General features: G+C 37.7%; 5 protein-coding genes, 1 long non-coding RNA gene and 3 pseudogenes across 12 annotated transcripts; 6 read left to right on the top strand and 3 right to left on the bottom strand.

Annotated features, from left to right (window-relative positions):
- Positions 1-953: 953 nt before the first annotated feature.
- On the top strand, positions 954-4732 carry LOC104788261 (squamosa promoter-binding-like protein 12; annotated as a pseudogene). Its single transcript, XR_015558016.1, has 10 exons — positions 954-1625; positions 1734-1915; positions 2003-2484; positions 2571-2645; positions 2725-2832; positions 2924-3041; positions 3129-3264; positions 3343-3493; positions 3581-4135; positions 4211-4732. The product of XR_015558016.1 is annotated as a squamosa promoter-binding-like protein 12 (transcript).
- Positions 4733-4837: 105 nt separating this feature from the next.
- Positions 4838-5681, top strand: LOC104788260 (SKP1-like protein 5 pseudogene; annotated as a pseudogene). Its single transcript, XR_015558017.1, has one exon. The product of XR_015558017.1 is annotated as an SKP1-like protein 5 pseudogene (transcript).
- Positions 5682-6428: 747 nt separating this feature from the next.
- Positions 6429-8227, top strand: LOC104731939 (protein WVD2-like 1). Of its 4 annotated transcripts, none has more exons than XR_768210.3 (4): positions 6433-6709; positions 7035-7466; positions 7543-7653; positions 7753-8070. It is a non-coding gene; the product is annotated as a protein WVD2-like 1 (long non-coding RNA). The 4 variants fall into 4 exon arrangements; XR_002038282.2 differs by having other exon boundaries at positions 6435-6709; positions 7035-7280; XR_002038280.2 differs by having other exon boundaries at positions 6429-6709; positions 7035-7653; positions 7753-8227.
- A 1190-nt stretch (positions 8228-9417) lies between these two features.
- On the bottom strand, positions 9418-12108 carry LOC104788257 (QWRF motif-containing protein 6-like). The gene is made up of 6 exons (XM_010513992.3): positions 11169-12108; positions 10964-11083; positions 10735-10851; positions 10542-10631; positions 10340-10447; positions 9418-10253 (listed from the first exon to the last, which is right to left on the bottom strand). The coding sequence occupies exons 1-6, from the start codon at positions 12033-12035 to the stop codon at positions 10185-10187; spliced, it is 1371 nt and encodes a 456-aa protein (XP_010512294.2). The 5' UTR covers positions 12036-12108; the 3' UTR covers positions 9418-10184.
- On the top strand, positions 9490-10097 carry LOC104788258 (SKP1-like protein 13 pseudogene; annotated as a pseudogene). The gene has a single exon (XR_015558015.1). The product of XR_015558015.1 is annotated as an SKP1-like protein 13 pseudogene (transcript).
- Positions 12109-13174: 1066 nt separating the features above from the next.
- LOC104788256 (methionine aminopeptidase 2B) lies at positions 13175-16175 on the top strand. Its single transcript, XM_010513991.3, has 11 exons — positions 13175-13555; positions 13776-13818; positions 13910-14017; positions 14165-14264; positions 14352-14497; positions 14585-14676; positions 14760-14854; positions 15141-15237; positions 15360-15503; positions 15599-15816; positions 15922-16175. Exons 1-11 carry the CDS (start codon positions 13378-13380, stop codon positions 16030-16032), a joined length of 1332 nt encoding a protein of 443 aa, XP_010512293.1. The 5' UTR covers positions 13175-13377; the 3' UTR covers positions 16033-16175.
- LOC104788254 (uncharacterized) lies at positions 16164-17518 on the top strand. The gene is made up of 3 exons (XM_010513988.3): positions 16164-16828; positions 16918-17124; positions 17232-17518. Exons 1-3 carry the CDS (start codon positions 16364-16366, stop codon positions 17376-17378), a joined length of 819 nt encoding a protein of 272 aa, XP_010512290.1. The 5' UTR covers positions 16164-16363; the 3' UTR covers positions 17379-17518.
- LOC104788255 (methylenetetrahydrofolate reductase (NADH) 1) lies at positions 17426-20830 on the bottom strand. Its single transcript, XM_010513989.3, has 10 exons — positions 20037-20830; positions 19867-19949; positions 19608-19781; positions 19215-19388; positions 19030-19130; positions 18815-18926; positions 18512-18592; positions 18238-18415; positions 17764-18098; positions 17426-17671 (listed from the first exon to the last, which is right to left on the bottom strand). Exons 1-10 carry the CDS (start codon positions 20497-20499, stop codon positions 17594-17596), a joined length of 1779 nt encoding a protein of 592 aa, XP_010512291.1. The 5' UTR covers positions 20500-20830; the 3' UTR covers positions 17426-17593.
- A 436-nt stretch (positions 20831-21266) lies between these two features.
- On the bottom strand, positions 21267-23814 carry LOC104788253 (putative histone-lysine N-methyltransferase ASHH4). The gene is made up of 12 exons (XM_010513987.3): positions 23656-23814; positions 23433-23559; positions 23196-23307; positions 22978-23077; positions 22817-22895; positions 22551-22719; positions 22376-22456; positions 22118-22250; positions 21927-21954; positions 21754-21844; positions 21578-21626; positions 21267-21486 (listed from the first exon to the last, which is right to left on the bottom strand). Exons 1-12 carry the CDS (start codon positions 23671-23673, stop codon positions 21415-21417), a joined length of 1059 nt encoding a protein of 352 aa, XP_010512289.1. The 5' UTR covers positions 23674-23814; the 3' UTR covers positions 21267-21414.
- Positions 23815-23844: the final 30 nt, after the last annotated feature.

Here is a 23844-nt window from a genome sequence, read left to right as displayed (position 1 = left end):
CACCAATGCTTATATTAAAAATAAAAAATTATCAAAATATTATTATTAAATGTGGGAGACCAAACTTTCACTCTTAGTACGTTCGGAGTTGTCAGCTTAGTTTTTATAGGAGTTTGCGCTATCATACTCATCGTGTGATTGTTCTAATGAGTAAGTTTCTTATCATCAACCAAACACGGGTTGAACCCACCATGAATGCGTAACTTTTATCATGTACGAAGCCTAGATTAACAGCATATCAATATAGTTATTTAGCTATTTTAAGAATTATTTATTCGCTTTTAGATTTTATGAAATTGTAACCCCCTCTTTATTATTCATATTTAAATGATACTTATTGCAATAATTTTTTCATACGTTGATATCTCAACATTTTGTTTCTCCATTCGCTTCCCAATTATTTAATAGGATTCAAAGGAATTAAAATTTGTAACGATTTACAACTAAAAAAAGTTATAGATTTCGTTTGTATTCTCAATATTTAATAGGATTAGGGCATGTAATCTATCAAAAAGAGAAAAATATCTATATTTATATTTTAAAAATGATTCGCGGTGCCTATCACATAAAAGAATTTGTATCTTATTAGTTTGGATTTCTTCTTATTAATTAATTAAAACACTCTAATCAAATAAAAATAAAAATGTTTCTTCTTCGTCTCAGCCTCTCTCTCTCTCTCTCTCTTTCTCTGTTGTAACGAAGATGCTTCTTTAAACTAGTACCCATATTCAATACCACCGGCACCATATAAGTCCATAGAAGTAAAACCATATCCTTCCCACGCTACAAGAAAAAACGCTTCTTCTTCTTCTCCTCTCCATCACTTTCATCTTCCTTTACCGTTACCGGCTCAAGTCTCTCCGGTCCGGTGACCGTTCCAGGTGTTGCCAGCTGTTTTTTTTTATCTTTTTTCTTTTAAAATCAAGTTTCCTTTTGTTGAGTTAGTTATATGTCAGTTTTTGTCTGATTGAAAAGGAATTAGGTTTCTTCCGATGGAGAAAGGGACTTGCTTTTTTTTTTGGGGGACAAAGCCACGTCTCCTTTTATTCAAGCTCCGAATCATATGAATTGGGTTTTTTGTTTTTGATTTCTCCAATTTTTTTCTCAATTTGGGGTTTTGTGATGGAAGCTAGAAGAACTCAAGGTGGAGAAGAAGAAGAAGGTCACAGTTTATTTGGGTTTAGTGGTAAAACGAGTGTTGCAGAGTGGGATTTGAATGATTGGAAATGGGATGGTCATCTCTTCGTAGCCAGACAGTTGAATCACTGCTCATCCAACACCTCTTCTGCTTGCTCTGATGAAGCAACTGTTGTTGATATCATGGACAATATGAATAAAAGAAGAGCTGTTACTGTGATGCCAATGGATGATGATGATGATGATGATGCTCCTAAGCTTACTTTGAATCTTGGTGGTAGTTGTGGTAGTGGTAATATTGCCAAAAAGACTAAACTTGGAGGAGGATTACAGACTCGAGCTACCTCTTGTCAGGTAGATAATTGTGGAGCTGATTTAACCAAGGTTAAGGATTACCATAGACGTCATAAGGTTTGTCAGATGCATTCTAAAGCTACTAGTGCACTTGTTCGAGGTATTATGCAGCGGTTTTGTCAGCAATGTAGCAGGTATGGGTTTAGATAAAGGATTCAACTTTAGTATTTTTGGGGTTTCTTATGTTTCAGTGTCAGTAGTCAAATTTGGTTGATAACTTTAGTATTATTGGGTCTTCTTAGGTTTCATGTGCTTGAGGAGTTTGATGAAGGAAAGAGAAGTTGTCGTAGACGTTTGGCTGGGCATAATAAGCGTAGGAGGAAAGCAAATCCTGATACTTTAGGCGATGGGACTCCTATGAGTGATGGTCAAACTAGCAACTATTTGCTGATTACTCTCTTGAAGATACTCTCCAATATGCATTGTAAGTTGTTCATGAAAGTTTCATTTGGACATCCAATTTTTTAGTCCTAATTAAAGCGCTTTATTTAGTTCTGTGTTCGGTTTGCAGTGAATCAATCGGACCAAACGGGTGATCAGGATCTACTGTCTCATCTTCTAAAGAGCCTTGTAAGCCAAGCTGGTGAACATGTTGGGAAGAATTTAGTTGGGCTTATGCAGGGTGGAGGAGGACTTGAGGCTTCTCAAGCTTTGCTTTCACTCGAGCAAGCTCATCGAGAAGATATAAAGCATCATTCAGTAAATGTGCTTGAAACGCCTTGGCAAGAAGTGTATCCCAATTGTTCTGAAGAAAGAGCTGTCTTGGATAGGTCCCAAAAACAAGTCAAAATGAATGCTTTTGATTTGAATGATGTATACATAGACTCGGATGGTACTACAGATATAGAGAGATCATCACCTCCTCCCACAAATCCAGCAACCAGTCCTCTTGATTATCACCAAGACTCGCGTCAGTCTAGTCCACCTCAGACTAGTAGGAACTCAGATTCAGCTTCTAACCAATCACCTTCAAGTTCCGGTAGAGATGCTCAGGTACAAATCTCACCTTTCATCCATTCATCTTTGGTTGCTTATAATTCACTGTAACATTTCTTTTTTTGTTTTGGTTTCATGTTCAGAGCCGCACCGATAGGATTGTGTTCAAACTATTTGGGAAAGTGCCGAATGATTTTCCAGTTGCCTTACGAGGACAGGTAATTATAATTTCTGCAGTTTGTTGTGATTTTGAAAGTGACACTGTACACTGTTGTGTTCTAATATTCAAATTTTCAGATCCTTGACTGGTTAGCTCATACTCCAACTGACATGGAGAGCTACATTAGACCTGGTTGTATCGTTTTGACAGTTTATCTTCGTCAAGATGAAGCTTCTTGGGAAGAAGTAAGAATAATTTTCACAACTCTTTCTCTATTCTTTCCAAATTATCATCATAGAATCACTTCATGTTTCTTTTTTCTTTTTTTTCTTGCAGCTTTGTTGTGATCTGAGTTTCAGCTTGAGGAGGCTTCTAGATCTTTCACATGACCCTCTATGGACTGATGGGTGGATTTATCTTAGGGTGCAAAACCAATTTGCATTTGCGTTTGATGGTTAGTTTTTGAGAATCTTTGGATCTATGTTATAGTGATCATATTTTTTCTTGAGATCTGAAATATTCTTCTTATTTCGTTATACAGGTCAGGTTGTTCTTGACACATCGTTACCTCTAAGAAGCCATGATAATAGCCAAATCATTACTGTTAGACCACTTGCTGTAACAAGGAAAGCTCAATTTACAGTAAAAGGCATCAATCTCCATCGACCTGGCACAAGGTATATATATATTAACACTCTTCAAAGCTTGACCCCTCTCTTATCTTTTCTTCTGATGTTAATCGCCATTTTTTACAGGTTACTTTGTGCTGTAGAAGGAACATACTTGGTTCAAGAAGAAACACGAGGAGTGATGGAAGAGAGTGATGATCTTAAGGAGCAAAATAAGACTGATTCTGTCAAATTTTCTTGTGAGATTCCTATTGCAAGTGGTCGAGGTTTCATGGAAGTGAGTGTACTTTCAATTTTTGTGCTCTGCTTTTACTCTTTGTTGCATTGAGATATAAAGGCGGCATTTTGCTTGGCAATAATCTAGATTGAAGACCAAGACGGGCTAAGCAGTAGTTTCTTCCCTTTCATAGTATCTGAGGACGAAGATGTTTGTTCTGAAATCCGAAGACTCGAAAGCACATTAGAGTTCACCGGAACTGATTCTGCAATGCAAGCAATGTATTTCATCCACGAGATTGGTTGGCTTCTTCACAAAAGTGAAGTCAATTCAAGACTTGCAGAATCAGATCATCTATTCCCTTTAATACGGTTTAAGTTTCTAATCGAGTTCTCGATGGATCGGGAATGGTGTGCTGTGATCAAAAAGCTATTGAATATACTCTTTGAAGAAGGAACGGTTGATCTATCCCCTGATGCTGCATTGTCAGAACTGTGTCTTCTTCACAGAGCCGTGAGGAAAAATTCAAAACTCATGGTTGAGATGCTTCTTAGATTCATTCCAAAGAAGACGAACCTGACATTATCCGGTTTGTTTAGACCTGATGCAGCTGGTCCAGCCGGTTTAACACCGCTTCACATTGCAGCTGGTAAAGACGGATCAGAAGATGTGTTGGACGCTCTTACTGACGATCCCGGAATGGTAAAATTTGAACTACACTCAAATTCTGTTTTTGTCTGATAAAAAAAGTTCTTCTTTCTTTTATTTTTGGTTCAGATTGGTATTCAAGCGTGGAAGACTTCCCGGGACAATACAGGATTCACACCAGAAGACTACGCACGTTTACGAGGTCACTTCTCCTATATTTGCAACGGAAACTCAACCGGAAACCAACCGCCGAAGAACACGTTGTGGTCAACATTCCAGAGTCTTTCAACATTGACCACAAACAAGAAAAGAGGAGTCTAAAGGATTCATCAAGCTTGAAGATCAACCAGTGTAAGCTCTGTGATCACAAACGTGTGTTTGTCGCAAGACAACACAGTTCTGTTGCTTACAGGCCAGCAATGCTTTCGATGGTAGCGATAGCAGCAGTTTGCGTTTGTGTTGCTCTTTTGTTCAAGAGTTGCCCGGAAGTGCTCTATGTCTTTCAGCCGTTCAGGTGGGAACTACTTGCATATGGAACAAGCTAGTAAAAAATCCTTCTATACATTGAAGAAGAAGAATCTTCTAAACCGAAGATGTATTGTTGTAAAATCTACAAACGAGTGTATATTATTAATCTAATCATCTTTACAAGATTGATTGTAATTTGTATGTAGCTTATATTGATGGCAAACCCCAAAGCACTCCAACTTCCATTTTTTTTCCCCCTCTTTGACATTTTAAAATCCATTCTGATCAAGTTTAAAATAGACCCGATTAAGAAAATGGGCCAATTGTAAAATAAACCCGGTTGAGCACCTTTTTTTGTGAAACTCATGTTGATCCCATGCACCGACTCTGACGATGAGAGGGCTTATAAATACAGAGGACGCGCATAGCTTCAGAAGTTAGTTACATTCTCATTTCTCTTCAACTGCTCTCTCAATTCTTGTTTCTTCTCTCATCATCTGATACTGCTACCAGAGAAAGAAACCATCTCTTTCCCGTAACCATGTCGAAGAAGATGATCGAGTTGAAGAGCTCCGATGGTGTTTTGTTTACGATCGACGAAGATGTCGCAACCCAATCGCAGACGCTAAAGAGAATGGTTGAAGACGATTGCGTCAAGACCACAGTCCCGCTTGAGAACGTCACAAGCAAGATCCTGAAGATAGTGATCGAGTACTGCGAGAAGCACAAACACGTCGTCGTTTCTGATTCTTCGACCGTACTAGAAGAGAGCAAAGAAGATCTCAAGAACTGGGACGATGAGTTCGTGAAGAAGACTGAAGATTCTATCCTCTTTGATGTGATGATAGCTGCGCATTATCTCGAGATCCAAAGCCTTATTGATCTCACGTGTCAAACTGTCGCCGATTTGCTCTCAGCAGGCAAGACTCCAGAAGAGCTTCGCGCACAGCTCGACATCGAGAAAGATTTAACAGATGAGGAAGAAGCTACGATTCGCAGGGAGAACCAATGGGCTTTCGAATGAGAGGTGATCGATATCACAAAGTTCTTGATCGATGTATCTGGTGACTTCTTTTAGTGTGTGCGTTTTCAGGTTTATTCATGCAACGTAGTTGATGATGACTTCGTCTATATCTCTCTTCTTTTAGTGTGTTCGTTTTCAGTTTTATTCATGCTAGATGATGATGACTTGGTCTATCTCTTCTGAGTGTGTTTCTTTTGGTTTCTTGATAGAGATGTAAACCAATCTTTTTTTTTCTTGCTCTAGAGATGATCTTTTGATTGGTATTCATATATGTAACCAAATCTCAAGATCGATCCATGTTGTCAAACAGTCTTTTGTTTCTCTGAAGCAATTCTTGAATATAATATGTTGAAGTTTTTCTTACTGTAACTGAGTTTTCTAATCCGAAACAGAGTTCATGAGTCATGACACTTCAATTTTCAATATTCAACTCGGTTATTTTGGTTTAAATGCTTGTATCATAATCAAACCGATGTAAACATTGTCAGCATTGAACATTCGAAAATAGAACGTGTGAAAAGTCATATTCTGTAAAATCACACAAAAACAGTTTCGTTTCATCTCTTAAGAATAAATCTGTCATTACTTTTGATTATCATCAGACTGATTCGGTGTATAACATACTCTACACAACTTGTATAATTATAGAAGAACTCAAGTCTAACTTACTTAAGATACACCTATGTGGTGGTTTAATTTCGATATATACAGAGCATATCAATACAATAAAAACACAATGTGTTGCTTTCCTTACTTGACACATCAGATCCTGTATTGAACCTGGTATTGACACATCAGTAAAAACAAGTAACCAATAGAAACATTTTAATTAATACAGCTCATCTAAATTTAGTCATACATGTACTAATGAAAATAGAAGTGAACGTGTGAGTTTTTTCTATTCTTCGAGTTCTTCACTTCTTCTTCTCCGTCGTTGCTTTTTGTTTTCTCTTCTTCGACGTGGTCTTTTATTTTTCTTCGATCTACCAGAACATGTCAGCTGATTTATTCTCTTCTTCGATGCTTGATTTCTTCTTCTTCTTTCTAATTAGATTTCTACTTTTCACGAAGCAATCTCAGATTTGTGCATCGTAGGAAGAGATGCTTCAATGTATATTTCTCCTCTCCAATTCTGGGTAAGTGAATCTTCAAATCTTTCTTTCCGGATTCAGTTCGACTTTGATTGATCAGTCTGATTGTTCTTAATTCGTTGATCTGATTTTGAAATTAGATGTGGATATTATCACTTTACCTATCTATTTGTGGTGTTGGAAAGGTTTTATTTTGAAGAACTGAAACCGATTGTCAAATAAATTCTAATAAATCCAGCTCAGTTCGGTTCAATTAAATTCTAAATTCTCTTTTTTTTTTTGGTTCTCTGTTTCAGAGGTTGCAGAGGTTATTTTGTTTTTGGTTCTCTTATTCTAAATTCTCTTATTCTCTTATATGTGGTGTTTTTAGTTATGTTGTTGCAGAGGTTTTACGAGCTTGTTTATGGTCAGATCACTTTTGATGGAGTTGAGATCAAGACATTTCAAGTGATATGGTTTAGAAAATAAAGCGGATTGGTGAGTTGAGAATCTGTTTTGTTCAATGAAACGATCAGATCAAACATTACTTATGGTAAAGGAGGAGATGCTACTGAAATCAAATCGTATTTGCAGCTGACCTATCTTACGCTCATGGCTTTATTGTGGCCTACAATAGGTAACTTAAACTGGAATAATCGAACCTAATAAACAGATTGTCTAGCCCTAATTCCTAAGTCCATGGTTTCAGATTAGACAGAAAGATTTAAGTTAAATATACATTGATAAAGCATAGAGTATTTAGAATTGTTTATTTTAGAGTTGATGAAGCTACAGTTTTTGAAGCTACATACAAAGGCAAAAGGTAACGTACACATTCCTGGCAGATGAAGCTACAGTTTTTGAATAGATGCAGCTTCATTGATTTTAATGGTTTGCAGGAAGAACAAGAAGCGGCACTAAAACAACTTAGAAAGAATCTAAAGTTCAAGGCTAAACCCGTCCCCAACTTCTACTACGAAGCGCCTCCTGCAAAACCTGAGCTCAAGAAGGTATGTTTCGAACTACATAATAAATCTCTCTCTTTCTTCAGAGTCTCAAGCATTGTTGTTCTTGTGACAAAGTATAACTTATGTTATGTTTCTTTCTAGCAACCTCTGACGCGTCCCAAGTCGCCAAAACTGATCCTTTCTCGGAGAAAAAGCTTCAGCGACGCAATCACCTCATCTTCCCGTGAAGAGGTTCTGAAGACAGTCTCTAACAGGAACCAACACAGCACCGGAACAGTTCAGAACAAAGACGAGCGACTGAGGTCTATGATACAATGGTTGGTGAAAGAGGAGTTCAATTATAAGATGGGCAAAAAGCATAGAGTAGCCATAGCTAGAGCAATCGATAAAGACAATGGTAAAATGGAAAATCTGAAACCTGTTTGTAAATTCTTCAGAGTCTATCCATATGTTTCTCTCTCCCTGCCTCCTCTGTTTTGCTTTTAAACGAAGGATCCCACACAAAAGCTCTAGAAATGGTGGAAATAGTGATCTCCTATGTATCATACAAATGCAGCAAGAGATGATTGTATAACCAGAACTATGAACAAACAAAAACCCAATTTTCTAAACAAAACCCACTAGACCAACGCTTCCACCTCCATAAACCAAATCAAACAAAAAGAATTGATACACGACAAACCATAAAATAAGAAAACAACAAAAAGCCATCGAACCAATGAACAAATACAACTTAAAACCATCAAAATCAACCGTGATTGTATAACCCAGATACTTAAAACAAAACCCAGATAAAATCAACTTAAACCCAGCAAAATACGAACATGAAAAGCTTAAGGGCCAATTATAACATGGGTTGAAGAAGAAGCGAATCTGAGACGGATTAAGAAGAAAGAAGCTCAATTATAACATGGGTTGAAGCGACCTTAAGCTGGAGGATTGGAAAGTCTTTGATTTTTACCCAAACGCTTCTGAATCAAATTTGATTTTACTAGAATAAAGAAAACGATGAAGCTATTATTTTGGAGAAATTTTGACCGGTTTACACATTTCACCGGTTTAGTGGTTTCGGTAATTTTGAGAGGTTTTAGTAATTTTGACCGTTGTAAGCATTAGATGGATCAAATGGTTAAACCATTACTCATTTTAACATAACTTTGATTCATTAAACCATTTCACCCACTAATTCATTTAGTTCATGAAGTCATTAGAATAAATTTCCTTAACATATTAGGGTCTAGGAGTTGAGTAAAGTTGTGATAATCCATGAGACTTGACCAATTTTGAAATTCCTAAGTACATAATATACATAAATTAAACTGACATATAAAAGCTAAAAACATCAATAAAAGTAAAAAAAAAAACAAATACAGCAAAACAAAACCGCACAATGAATAAATCACAAAACAAATAACAAATAATATGCTAAAGATATAATGAATTTCTAATCCAACAACACAAACATACAAAACAACACATAATAATAAATAAAAAGATATACAAACAATAATAAAAATTACACAAAAAAATATACAAAATCTTCCCGCGGCATAGCGCGGATACTATCCTAGTAAAGGAGTAACGATGATAGGATAGTGCAATCAGATGTTGTATTGTATCAAAGCCATTCATATTGACACGTGGATTCCTATCCGATTCCGTCAAATTAATTTGACTTTAGACTCCGGTTTAGGCTTGGTTTACTTTTTAGGCTAATTTTCCATATTTCGAAAAGGAAGTCAAGGATTACACCGACTCACAATTAGGGTTCTCTATAAATAACACTTTCTAAGATCATCGCAACTCTCAACATCACAAAAAAAAAACCCTTCAGTTGCCACCACAAGAAAGAGAAAAAAAGGAAAACGAAGAGGAACGATGTCGAAGAAGATTATGTTGAGGAGTTCCGATGGTGAGTTGTTTGAGATCGAGGAAGCAGTCGCAAGCCTATCGCAGACGATAGCACATATGATTGAAGACGATTGCGTCGGTACTGAGATCCCTCTCGCAAACGTCAAAGGAACCACCCTCGCTATGGTGATCGAGTATTGCAAGAAGCACACTGGTGCTGGTGCTGATGCTTCAACCGGAGAGGGCAAAGAGGAACTCAAGAAGTGGGACGCTGAGTTCTTGAAGACTATGGAACAACACACTCTCTTTGATGTTATTTTGGCTGCTAATTACCTAAACATTAAAGACCTCCTTGATATTTCTTGCCAAGCTGTTGCTGACATGATCTCTGGTAAAAACCCAGATGAGATTCGCGCAATTTTGGGCATCCATAACGATTTTACACCGGAGGAAGAGGAAGAAGTTCGCAAGGAGAATGAGTGGGCTTTTCAATGAGCCTCTAATTAGGGTTCTTTCTTTCTCCTTGTGTATTTTCATTGTCCTTGTCTTTATTTGTGTGCTTTCTGATGTTAGATGACTTTGTTATCTTTCTTTTGGAGACAACAAAAATAATAATAAGTCTTTTGGTTTCTTAATCAATTCTTGAAACTATTTTATTTTCTTTCAAAATCTATAGATACATCGGTTTTATCTGCTACAACCCAACAGAACAAGAGTTGTGTTCACTTAGTAGATGACTCTTCTTTTGGTGTTTGCTGCATAAGTTGACTTCTTAGAGAGCATTCTTCAATCTGCATAACATAGATAATAACTTTTATAAACAAAGGATGATGAACATATATAAACTGTATAATATGTAAAAGAAAGGGATTGGTACATGTGAAGGATGCGTTTTAAGAAGAGCCACTCCGCAATCTTGTGCCAATGATTTTTCTCTACTAGTCACCCTCGTTAATTCTGACACCAAACTCTCCATCTCCTTTGCCTGCAAAGGGAGTTTACAAAACTTGATTCTTAATACTACGTTTTTATAAACAAATAAATCTTGAAACCCTGAGATTGATACTACTCTACTAAACCTTTGGCATATAGTTTACAACATTTTGTGTAATGCCGTCAACAATCTTAGAAGCAGCCACAAGTGAATCACCTAGCTGTTTAGAATCAACCTGGTTTTTGGCAAGCAAACTCTTAGTTGTATATATATATATATATGCAGATGATACTTCCTAGTTGTTGACATTACTGAACAAAAGATGTGTATAATAATACCATGATATGTCCATCAAGTGGAAGCCGTAATGAAGCATTGGAAAAAGCTTGGATTGTTTGCGACAACGAAGTCGAATACTCTTCTTCAATAGCAGCCCATTGCTCCAAACATGGAGTCTGTTTTTAAAGTTTCCATATGAAAATAAACATATTCTATCATTAGTCTCATATCGAAGTCAAATATTGTGAAAGCTAGCTAAAGGTATATATCTATCTCTAATAAGCTTACTTGAGATTCTGTAATCGCAAGAAGAGCTTTAATTCTCAATAAACGTTGTAGCTCTATTCGTTTCTTTTGCACAGAATCATGTAATTCTGATATCTTCGAACCAAAGGAATAGAGCATGGTCTACATGATAAAACAAAAACACCATTAAAAAGTCTGAAACATGCTCAAAGAAGATATTAGCTAGCTTACTTACACAGTAACTGACCTCAGTTTGAGCTTTTTGAGCATGAGTCTTCATTTCAGCATTGGCGTTGGCAAATCTCCATTGGAGGTAACGATTGTGGAGTAGTTTCAGAGAATGCACATCTTCCAATTGCTCTGAAGCCTTTCTCTGTTTTTTCGAATCCGCTGCAGCCTTTGAATTGGGTGCAACGGGAGGCAATGCTGGCAACCCTATCCGCGAAAACGAACTGCTCTCACGACCGTTACAGCTCGACAACGGTGAGCTCACAGTTCGGTTAAGAGAAGAAGTTACACAACTGTTGAAGACTCTAGGATGAATTGTTCTACAAGAAAGCGTTGGAAACTGATCAGAGCCGTTGGATTTAGATTTATCCTGACCGTTGATGACTCCTTCTCTCTTATCATTAGATATGCCGCTTGATTGGAGAAGCCTCGTCGCAACGGAAGCGGTTAGTAATCTGTGTTGGCTAAGCCGTGACCTAGACGGCGGAGGAAGGATCGGCAGCGTAGGCGTTTCGAGGCGGTGAGAATTCTCCTTGAGCGGTTGTTTCAGTTGGCTTTGTTTCGATGTTTTTCCGGTCAGAGAGAGTGTAAAAGGCGAGTCTAAGCTACGCGCTGCCGTCTCTGATGAGCGGTTCTCGTCTCCGTCCGACATTTTTAACTGACGTCTATGCCTTTGAGCAGAAACAGAGCGTTGGTGTAACTGGTGGTGTTTAGGAGAACTCGAAGTGGTAAAAAAGTGGAGATCGCCGGCTGAGGAGGAAGAAGAGGAAGAAGAAGTAACCGGAGACATGAATCTGGAACTAACTTCTCTAACTCTCGGCCGCCGCGTTGATATTGCCGGTGTTAGTGGCTGATTTTGCTTAGATCCGGTGGTTTTCGCCTCCATAACTTTTTTTCTTTTTATGTTTTTCAAAAAATCGCAAAAGATTCCAGTGGCACGAGGTTGTGTTTCAGATTCGAATTTCGAAATTATGTGAAATGGGCCAATTAATATAAGAAAAAGAATAAAGAAGATACGTTACGGTTTATTTCAGAACAATGAGCTGTTTGGCTTTGGTCTCTTGTCTCTGTAACGGCTGATTAATTACTTTACTGTAATTGTCCATTAATATATGAGAAAATCAAGCTAAGGCCATAAGTTTGGGCCAAACCTAGATAAATGGGCCTACTGTAAATTAGTCCATTTAGGATCCGGTTAAGGCTTGCTTGCTTGGTTAACAAACAACTCCACTGAAAGCAAAATTGAAAATTTCATGTAAGAACGTGAGGGTTCTTTTTGGACATGATCGTCAATCAATAACTGAGAGGAGTAACAAACAAATCTAAAGATTTCAGAAAACAATGACAAAATTATTGATAAAAACCCTTTCACAAGGTTACAATAATATCATTATTAAATCTAAAAAAAAGAAAAAAACATAATTGTTAAAATGGCGAAACAACTATAGAGCTGATACATCAAAAAAAGTGGAGTTCTCTCGTGTTTTGTTGCGGGCAGATCTAATACAAAGACAAATCACGATAACAACGACAATCACAAAGACCAAACCTACGGAAGATGCGATCATCATAGGAAGACCCAACCCCATCTTTAACTCGCTCTTTCTAACTTTTTTCTTGTCTCTCTTCTTATATAACAAGATCCTATTACTTTTGTATATTGACCTCATAAGAGAAGAGTACTGTACATATATACAAATCCTAATTTCCTTATCTCCACAACTTGGCAATCAAAGTTAACACAACTAAAAAAGTTAACTTACTGCGTATAGTGATAGTGAATATATGTGTACAAGTCTTTAATTTCCTTAGCCCTCCACAACTCGACAATGAAAGTTAATATCACTAGTAAACTTAACATATTTTTACCAAAAAAAAAGTCAAAAGCAAAAAAGAAAAGTTAACATAACGATAAGATAGCAAATCAAATCCGGCGGTCCCGCCAACCAAGCCCAACCCATAAAGAAATTTTGATAAGGCCCATTAAGAAGCGAAATGTAATGAGGGGGATTTACATAAATAATACAGTCTAACAGTCTCATTTTGCAAATTCTCAGAAATCTTAAGGGTTTGCCGTACAAAAGTATCGGAGAGAGTAAAGGGGTAACGAAAGAGAAAGACTGGTTTACTTCTTCTTCTTCTTCATCGAGGTCTTTACAACGATCTTTTTTTTTTTTTGTGGGTGGGGGTTAGTGTTTTGTTATTGAGGTGAGAATCGATTTGAAGAGATGGCGAGTGAAAGCCCTGATGTTGTTGTAGCTCCAGTGATGGTGGAGAATGGCGGCGCTGAATCCTCAAATGGAAAAAAGGAGAAATTGGAATCTGAGCTTTCGAAGAAGCTTGAGATTGCAGATGATGGTAAAGAGGAGAACGATGCAGAAGAAGAAGAAGAAGAAGGAAGCAAAGGTAAAAAAATTTGGGTTTTTTTTTTTGTTTTTTTTTGGTTTACTGATTGATCACATGGTTTTGAGTGTTAGATTATAAATGTTCGATATATGTTTGTCAAAGGAACTAGCTTTATAGGATGACTCCATCTGAGTTTGGGTCTTGAAATGTTTGGACGTTTCTTAGATTCGATCCTTTGTTCTGATGGTTGTTTAATACAAACACTTTTGTTATTTTTAAGCTGAGGCTTCAACAAAGAAGAAGAAGAAGAAAAATAAAAGCAAGTAAGAGATTTGTTTTTGTCTATTTTTTTTGTTTCTTCTAACTTGTAAGTTTTTGGTGTTTTCTTTATTGATGGTTTTGATTATGTTGTAGGAAGAAGAAGGAAGTCCCTCAACAGACTGATCCACCTTCAATCCCTGTCGCTCAGCTCTTCCCATCTGGGGAGTTTCCTGAAGGTGAAATCCAACAGTATAAGGATGAGTAAGTTTCAGAGTCCATACCACTTTTGTCTTCTCTACTCTTGAGTTTATTGGATTTTCAGTCTTTCTCATGTCAAGACTCTGCGTTTTTGCTTACCTTTATCACACTGTTTGTTTTAATATATTGGTGCTTCATTTCTGTTTTTAGTAACCTGTGGAGAACAACATCTGAAGAGAAGAGAGAGATGGAGCGTTTTGAAAAGCCAATATATAACTCTGTTCGCCAAGCTGCAGAAGTTCATCGCCAGGTTTAGAGTTTTTTTCACTGAATGACTACAGATTCTGGCATCTTTTTTTGCAGCTGCTTGAAAGATCGTTTTGGCCATCTTTTTCAGGTTCGTAAATATGTCAGAAGCATAGCGAAGCCTGGAATGTTGATGACTGATATATGTGAGACCCTAGAGAATACTGTTCGTAAGTTGATTTCTGAGAATGGTCTTCAAGCTGGTATTGCATTCCCTACTGGATGCTCTCTGAATTGGTTGGTTATGACATGTGCCTTCAACCTTTTTCTTTCTATCAACACTTTTCTGTTCTTCTTTAGTCGAATGACTTTTTAACTTTTCAGGGTTGCTGCTCATTGGACACCAAACTCTGGGGATAAGACTGTACTTCAGTACGATGATGTTATGAAATTGGATTTTGGTACACATATTGATGGTATGACGGCAAATCTTCCTTTCTGTTATTTTTTTTCTTCGTTACCAAATGTCAGACATAAATTTGAATCTCTTCTCTTGCAGGGCGTATTATTGACTGTGCGTTTACAGTTGCGTTCAACCCTATGTTTGATCCTCTCTTAGCTGCCTCTCGCGAAGCTACATATACTGGTATCAAGGTGCTGATTCTTCTTTTTGCTAATATACATTGCCTCATGAATATACAATCTACCAGTTGGATGAAGCAATGTTGTTATGCTTTGTCCTATTCAGCTTGGTTAATTATGTTGTCTTTATCCTTTTGATCTTTTCCTACTATTTCGTCCTTTTCTACAGTGGAGTCCAAATGAATTCTGAAATTCTAAGTTCAGTGTAAAATGACTTCATTTAGGCTTTGATTTGTAAGGGAACCATTTGGTTATTGCTCCTAACCTCCTTGGTGGGTTTTTTTTTTGGCTGGTTCAGGAAGCTGGAATTGATGTCCGTCTCTGTGATATCGGTGCTGCAATTCAGGAGGTCATGGAGTCTTATGAGGTTGAAATCAATGGAAAGGTCTTCCCAGGTATGGTTATCCGATGGCACATCTAATTATCTGCTCTTACGATGACATCTAATTATCCGATGTCACATTTTATGGACCCTTAATGTAATTGTAAACCTTAATATGTTACGTGCTTTTGGCAGTTAAAAGTATCCGAAACTTGAATGGGCATAGCATTGGACCCTATCAGATACATGCTGGGAAATCCGTTCCTATCGTTAAAGGAGGCGAGCAGACAAAGATGGAAGAGGGCGAGTTTTATGCCATCGAAACATTTGGATCAACCGGTAAAAGAGATTTGCACATTCAACCTTCAAAAGAATAGGCCACTGCATCTTTGGGAGTCACTAATGTTTTATCCTCTGTTTCTGTTATATTGCAGGGAAAGGATATGTGAGAGAAGACTTGGAATGTAGCCATTACATGAAGAACTTTGACGTTGGCCACGTCCCCTTGAGGTTGCCTAGAGCAAAACAACTCCTTGCCACCATTAACAAGAATTTCTCGACACTTGCCTTCTGCAGACGCTATCTGGACCGCATTGGTGAAACCAAATACTTAATGGCTCTAAAGAATCTGTGTGACTCTGGCATTGTTCAGGTAAAATCTCTCACACCAGTGTCTAGATGATGATTCATTTTCCCCCAGATCTATCCTGAGTTGGAAAAAAAAACTTCAAAATCTTGTTCATTGTTTGATTTTCAGCCGTATCCACCTCTGTGTGATGTGAAGGGAAGCTACGTTTCACAGTATGAGCACACCATTTTACTGCGACCTACTTGCAAAGAAGTCCTTTCCAAGGGAGACGACTACTGATTCAAACCCTCTGTTTTTTGCTCTATTATATCAAACTGTTGTGGAGATTTGTACAACTGCTTGTTTCTTTTGTCGTCGTTAACACATCTTTGAATCCCTTTTTATAATGTTTCAATGGATTGTTAAAAAACACTTCACATGAATTTGCGCATCAATCAATCTTACTAGTACTGTAGTAGTAAAGATGAGTAATTGATTCGTAAAGCTTCACGCTTTGGAAATTTCTCAAGTCAAATCGTAAGAGTGAGAAACAAACAAAATTGTTAACATGTATAAATTACAGATACAGATATGGTGAAGAAGAGAGAGAGACAACATAAGAGATAGATCCATGGCGGCGACGATAGCTGCATTTTCCGGTGGTCTGAAAATGAAGGCTGGAGTTCTAGCCGTCCAAATCTCATCGGTTCCTCTCCGCCGCGAATTCCCACGTTTCTTCTCCTCTTCATCGAAGACAGTAGCAGCAATCTCCTCATCTCTTCGAGTCTCCGCCGTTTATCACCAGCGTAGTCAAAGCTCTTGGTCTCGACTTGCTACTTTCTGCACGGTAGCTCCCGACGCCGCCGGCACGACGGTTTCATCGGATGAATCGGAGAAGAAGAGCGAATCTTTAAAGGAGGAGGAGAGTGTGAAGGAGACGGCGAATCTGTTGGATATCAAAGTAGGACGAATTGTGAAAGCTTGGCAACACGAGGAAGCGGATTCGCTGTATGTTGAAGAAGTCGACGTCGGTGAAGCTGAGCCCAGAATCATCTGTAGTGGTCTCGTCAAATACGTTCCTCTCGATCTCCTTCAGGTCAGTTTCTTTATTCCAAAGTCCTAATTGTGAGAGAATTATGATCTTGATTTTGTGTGAGGAACTTTCCCAATGAGCTGAATCTGTAGGGTGCATCAGTAGTGGTGCTGGCTAATTTGAAGCCGAGGAATATGAGAGGGGTTAAGTCATGTGGTATGCTTTTAGCTGCATCTGACTCTGCTCATGAGAATGTTGAGCTTCTTGTTCCACCTGAAGGTTCTGTTCCTGGAGATAGAGTGTGGTTTGGTAATGAAGACGATCTTGAGCAGCTTCCTGAACCTGCACCTCCTAATAAGGTATCTCCCTTAGTCTGCAAACCACTTATCATTTCAGTATCAATGTCTGTTACTAGTGATGGGATTTTCAAATTTTTGTGTCTTTTTTGTTGTTGTTGTTGTTGCAGGTTCAAAAGAAGAAGATGTGGGAATCGGTGCAACCCCTTTTGAAGACTGATGCGTCTGGTGTTTCGATGCTTAAGGAGGAGCATTTGATGCGAACATCTTCTGGTCTTGTTACTTCACAATCTTTAAGAAATGCCAACATTTCTTGATTTTATTTTTGAGCTTATATTAAGATGTTGTTTTGACAAAGAAGAGAAAGAACAAGCCGCCAAGGCAATTTTTTTTCATTGCAAATCAAACTGATGTTTTTTTTTTTTTGTTGAATCATCAAAATAAGGTTATTACGAAACACAAATAACTTTAAAAGATACAAAACAAATCCCGAAATAGAACTTTTCCTCTTTGCGGTCGGTTTCCTCGGAGATCAAGCAAAGACAGAGAAGATATCACCATTGATGTAATCGTTGTCCACTAAGCTTACCAAATAGTAGCTGTTCTTCACCTGCACATTGATTAGATCCTTATCATTAGTATCAGCTTAAAAACTAATCTGGTTAAAGAAAAGAATACAAGAAACTGAAGATGATTTTTTACCTCCTCGAGCAACTTTCTAGAAGGATCGTCTTCTGGGTACAAGTTAGCCCAGCTTCTTGACCAAATCTCAAAGGCTTCGTCTTTCCAGACTTTGAAACTGGCTGGATCCACGATTGTTGGTTGAATAACCTCCTTTGCTGGGAACACTCCCCAGGTAACTGCATTCACATCAGACTCACCGGTGTTTGATACCCAATTCTCTGCTTTGTTCACGGCCATGTAGGTGATAGAAGGAAAAGCCTTGGATTTCTCGACAAGTGTGTCTAACTTATCCTTTGAACAGAAGAACTCTAGATAAGCTTTCTGGTAGACGTAACCACCAGGACCACCCCATCCTGCAAAATTTCAATTGCAATTACACACTTGTTATAAGCTAAGAAGAGAAACTCTAGAGGGGTTTAATAGGTTTTCAAGAAAGGATAGATGAATCCTGAGTCAAATATTGAGACCTAATATTGATATGAGTTTCCTTACCAATAGCTGGGGAATCGGATTTGGCTGCATTAACTGATGGTTGGCTATTGATGGTCAGGAAACCGTTGGAGTTGACTTTTCCGAGTTGCTCGTTTATGATCTTTGTCTCTGGCTGGAGTCCATCTAATTCAGACCATGGACTGCTTTTTAAGTTTCCAATGCAAAGCTCTTTGAATTTCTGATTTGTGACAGTTTTTACAAGAAAATTTAATAAGCGAGAATGAGGAAAAAGAGAATGAAACAATTTCTATGACTGTTAGTAAAGGAATGCTACCTCTTGAACATCGTCAATGCTTTTCAATGGGACAACCCATTCTTGCTGAAGCTTCTTGTCACGTGCTTTTGGGCGCATGAACTATTAACACATGCATTAAGTGACTCATTAGCAATGAAAAACGCATATGAAGATGGCAAGCAAACCAAGCATCTACTTACAAGTGATAATAAGTAGGATAAAATAACAATATGCAAATACAATAATCAAGTAAATCAAGAAGAACAACTAAAATAAGCCCTTTAGAATCCAAGTTAGCAAAATCTAAAGTAGAATGTTAGAGAACTAATGAATATGTAGTACCTGGTAATCAGAAAGTGTACTGTATGAAGCACTGCGTGAATCACCCCATCGTCCATGTGGGAAGTCATTCCAGCCCTTTGTTCTAGATATGTAGCTCTTTGGACGGTTTGCCCTGTAAATATTAGGAAGAACGAAATGATATTATTCTCTCCCCAACGTGAAGTTTAAAAACCCGAGACAAAATTCAGAGCAAGAGAAACAAAATGCAAGGTTACCAGAAAATAGGGCGAACATCTTCACTAATACGGAAAACATTTGCAGGGCGTCTCCAAGGTAGAGAACGGGAAATTTTTGACTCATCAATCAGACCAAGGTTCTGCAATTTGAGCACCATTGTTAGGTTTGTGTGTAAGATATTACAACTACAACGAAAAAGAGATTGAAGGAAATGAGAAACAACCATTAATATCCCAATAGCTGATTTGTCAACGTTCAATGTGTACAGATGAAGAGTAGTGATTCCATGAGCCAAAATCTTTTTGCACATTTCTGTGGCAAAGTGAATACCATAAGCTTTAACAGCTTCGTCATTATCCTTAATAGGCTCTAAGGCAGCAGTGAGCTCAGCAGGTATCTATAACAATAGTAGCATAAATAGAATATTAGTCGAAGAATAAACATTGGTAATACGGCATCATCACCAAGGGTCTATATAAGTCAGCTAAATCATATATGATCAATAAGCAACCACATAGATACAAGCGAACTCAAAAAATTAAGCCTTTAAGCACAAAGACAACATTTTTCTACAGAGCAAGCCATATCATGACTAATGTAAGAGATCACAACATACCTTGGTCTTGCAGAAACCAGCCATACGCAAGAACCCCTTGTAGTTGGAAATGGGCATAATTCCAGGAACAATGGGACAGTTGATCCCGATTTGCCGACAGTCATTCACAAATTTGAGGAATATATCAGTATCATAGAAAAGCTGAGTAACAATCAAATCAGCTCCAGCATCAACCTGTTCAGATACGAACCACAACCCATCAGATCAGATCAAACACGAGTAACCAAACTCAACACAAGGCAAGAACACAAATCCGAACCTTTTTCTTCAGGTAAGCAAGATCACTCTGATAAGATTCAGGAGTAGCAAGTCCATCAGCTTCAATAACATCCGGATGAGCCTCTGATTTAAACAAAAACACAAATCCTCAATCAGAGATCAGAAACATTAACAAAACCAGCAAAAAGGGAGAGGCAACAAATTCAGTACCAGGATAACCAGCAACAGTGATCCCAAAGTAATCACCATACTTGCTCCGAATATGATTCACCAGATCCAAAGCACAAGCAAAACCACCTTCAACCTGAACGAACTTATCTTGTCCATGAGGAGGATCACCTCTAAGAGCAAGCACATTCTGAATCCCATTAGATCTAATCGTCTCAAGAGCGTGATCAATCTTCTCAACAGGCATGTTAGTACAAGTGAGATGCATCATAGTCTCGACGCAAATCACATTCTGCATCCTAGAAGCGATCTCGAGAGTGAGATCGGCGGTGGATCCTCCAGCACCCCAAGTGATATCGCAGAAGGTAGGTCCGTAAGAGACCAAACGATCCATACGTTCAAAGAGATTCTCGACACCATCCTCCGTCTTCGGTGGGAAAAACTCGAAGGAGAAGGCTGTTTGGCCTTGATCCGTCACAGATTTGATTTTATCAACCACCTTCATCTTTCTGAGATCCAAATCCCAGATTCGGAATTAGATTAGGTAAGGTGTGGAAGGAAGTGGTGGAGAGGCTATAGTGTTTCGTTTACTCGCACTCTTTTATACTACTAACCTCTTCTCTCATTCTACAAAAGGAAGAGATCCAACAACTTTGGTGGTAAGTGCCGTGCCGGTAACCGGTAAAATTTTAGATAATATCAATTTTTATTTTTGAAAATTGTTATTCAATATTTTTCAAAAGTATAGTATTTTATTTAAGTATGACACTTATGGTATTCTATTACAAAAATGTTGAAACATAGTATTTTCTTTTCCAATTATTGAACTTTTTCTCAAATTAAAAAGTTCTAAAAGTTTGAAATTTCCCAACATGTTTTCATAATTTTCTTATTTTTCCAACTACAATATGTATTTATTTTTCTTAAATAAAAATAATAAATTAGGTAGGTGAGCGGGCCTCACATCACCTACCACCGGCAAAGCCAATCCACTGTCGGTCATCGGACCGTGGCTATCAACAACCGGAACAACGGACACTAGCTAGCCCAGGAGGATCACGTGCTTAATCATCTGTCAATCATAGACAGAACAAACCGGTAATTGGTTATATAGTTCTCAATTATTAAACCGGGTATTAGTTATTCTTTTGTCACAAAAATAACCAAAACCCGGTTTAAAAGTCCAAAAGACATTTCTTTTTCTTTGGTCTAAAAGATTCCACATATGGTACTACTGAACTACTGATTCGAGTTGGATACATACATACACACTGACAACAACAAAGTCAAAATCTATTTGCCAACCGACAGAGTTTGGTTGGTTACAATAGCAGATACACTCGGGTTCAAAACTATTTCTTCACAATTCAAGTGTAATCCAAAAATGTTGGGAATGAAATCAGACTTAATTGGAGCAATATCAAACATTTACGATGTTCCAAACTTCTCTGGACATGTCGATAGTCTCGGTAACACCATCCTCATACATTACCTGGAGCAAATATATATTTTGACTCTTAGATTTCGTAAAACGAGATAGAAGGTGATGAACAATAGAGTTGGGATTTAAGTCAAGTGGATACCAAGTGTTTTCTTGAAAACTCATCGTATTGTGTAATGATGCCAAAACACCTGAAAATGTTGACTATTATTGTCAAAAACTAGTACAACTCAACAAGCAAAAGTAAATGCTTCTGAGCCTTTATGTTTATATTGCAATATGAATGCGCTTTCTGAGCCTTGCTTATTGTGCTTATACCTCTGCTTCGTGGGACGTTCTAAACTGATCACCACACCTATGCAGTTACGGGAACATATTTGTCTTGGGCTACTGTTGATCCAAGATTTTCCTGACGCATCCAAATTTTTGTCTCATACCTCCGAATCGATCGAGAAGCTTGTCGTAAATAGAGCCATATAATTAATACTAACCGGCAACGCGTCTACTTCTCTTTTTCACCTAACCAGATGTATATTATATCGTAAGTTACTGTTTAACATACCACATAACAGGATGAATATATTCGAAATTGTTACAAAACCATGATCATGAGACGACTATTCAACAGGAGCATCTACTTATCTAAGCTTCTCTTCCAGATAGACTTCAGTTTCAGTTTTACCTTTTTACTTGCCACTGGTTTCACATCTTCTTCCAAAGTTGTCTTCTTAGCTTTAATAGGTTTTGCACCTAGTTTTTTTCTGCAATCCACTGAACCGCAGTAGCAATCTTGATCTGCACCAAACTGCACAAACCTGCTATATTTCTTAGTATCACAACTTAAATATTTTACTTTATAAAAGACAATAGTAAGTAGTATCCAAGAATATTGCACAAGCTAAGGTATTGTTGGTGGATGCAAGAAAATATATGTTCTTACTGGTAATCGTAGGTCAACTCCTCGCCTTTGTTAATGAAACGGTTAGCAAATATGCCGATTCTTGTCTCTCCATCAATTATCCTATTGGAAAACAAAGAAAGACCATTGTACAAATAACTCTTTCCCCAACTGTACTGAACAGAAGAAGATGATGAGAGCAATATTGATAACAAACCATTTCTGCATCTCTGCATTAGGATTGCAGCTGTGATTGATATATCTTGATTTATTCCCCTTATGAGTAGCATCAATCACCATGTTATAGCTTATCTGACACAAGTAAAAATTTGTCTCGACCAGCTTCAACTTCCAAAGCCTTTCTTGACAAATCTTTTCGTCGATAACTATTAGTGAGCAATAGATTTAAGAAGATAAGTCAATGGCACAGTAAGCAGAGTATATATATACAAGTAAACATGAGCAACAATGATATAACATCACCTTCCCCAACATATTCGATGATAAAATCTCCTTTTTCGATATCTTCATCTGCTGCAATACCATTTCCACATTTCTCTGTCTACACGAAACAACTTATTCAACCAATAGCCCTAAAACGCAATTTTTTTTTTTTTGTATGAGCCACTTTGCAATATACAAACCTGAACCAACTTCATCTTCTTAATATGTCTTTGTTGGAACGGCTTGTTGGTGCACTCACCTTTGCATGTGCAACTAGATGAACAGTTTGATAGTAGAGTCCTATACATCAAGGAAAAGTACAAGAAAAGTCAAAATCAATGCAGACAAGAATCTTTAAATCAGATGAGTATTTGTGATCATAGTGACTAAAAATAAAGTCAGATTTTGGAAAACATACACACAACTGCAATCACTTCCACAGATTTTTGAAGAACCAGGATCCAAGGAGCAAGAACAGAATATGCCATGATCTTTAACTATCGTTTTTAATTTCTCATTCAAGTATATATCTTTAAAACAAGATTCACTCATGTGAAAACAAAAGAAACAAGAATGTATCTAATGAATTGTGAAAGAGTAAGTAAGAAAAAAAAAAAAAAAAAGACTTTGAATCTGCAACAATGAAAAAGGATACTGCGCTTGATGAAGACAGGCTTGTCGTCGTCCTTACTCAACCGATCCGGAGATTCCAATTTCTCCAATTCCACGACCTGTTTTTTTAACTTTCCGAGAGATCTCCTGTCTTCAACCCGATCGGAACCCTGATAAGAAACCAGAGAAACCTAAGAACATATACTAAAACATAAAAGCCGTAAAGATGATTGAAAAGAACTCATGAAGACTCTGATCGAATGTACCTTCTTGGCGGAAGACATGGTAATAGAACGGAATGATTCGAGTTTTGCTTCAGAAACTTCTTAGAAGTCCCAAATCAGTTAAAGAAGATGATGATGATGAATCAGTGGCAGAGGAGAGATAGTAAAAAGAAGGAAGACGTAACGGAGAAAGAGCGGCAGTTGCAGTTTTCCTTTTTTGAGGATTTTGAA

This window comes from Camelina sativa, chromosome 5, assembly GCF_030686135.1.
Source record: "Camelina sativa cultivar CO46 ecotype springtype chromosome 5, ASM3068613v1".
NCBI classification, from domain to species: domain Eukaryota; kingdom Viridiplantae; phylum Streptophyta; class Magnoliopsida; order Brassicales; family Brassicaceae; genus Camelina; species Camelina sativa.
The sequence above is the reverse complement of the archived record's forward strand: the minus strand, read 5'-3'. Positions and strand labels throughout refer to the sequence as shown.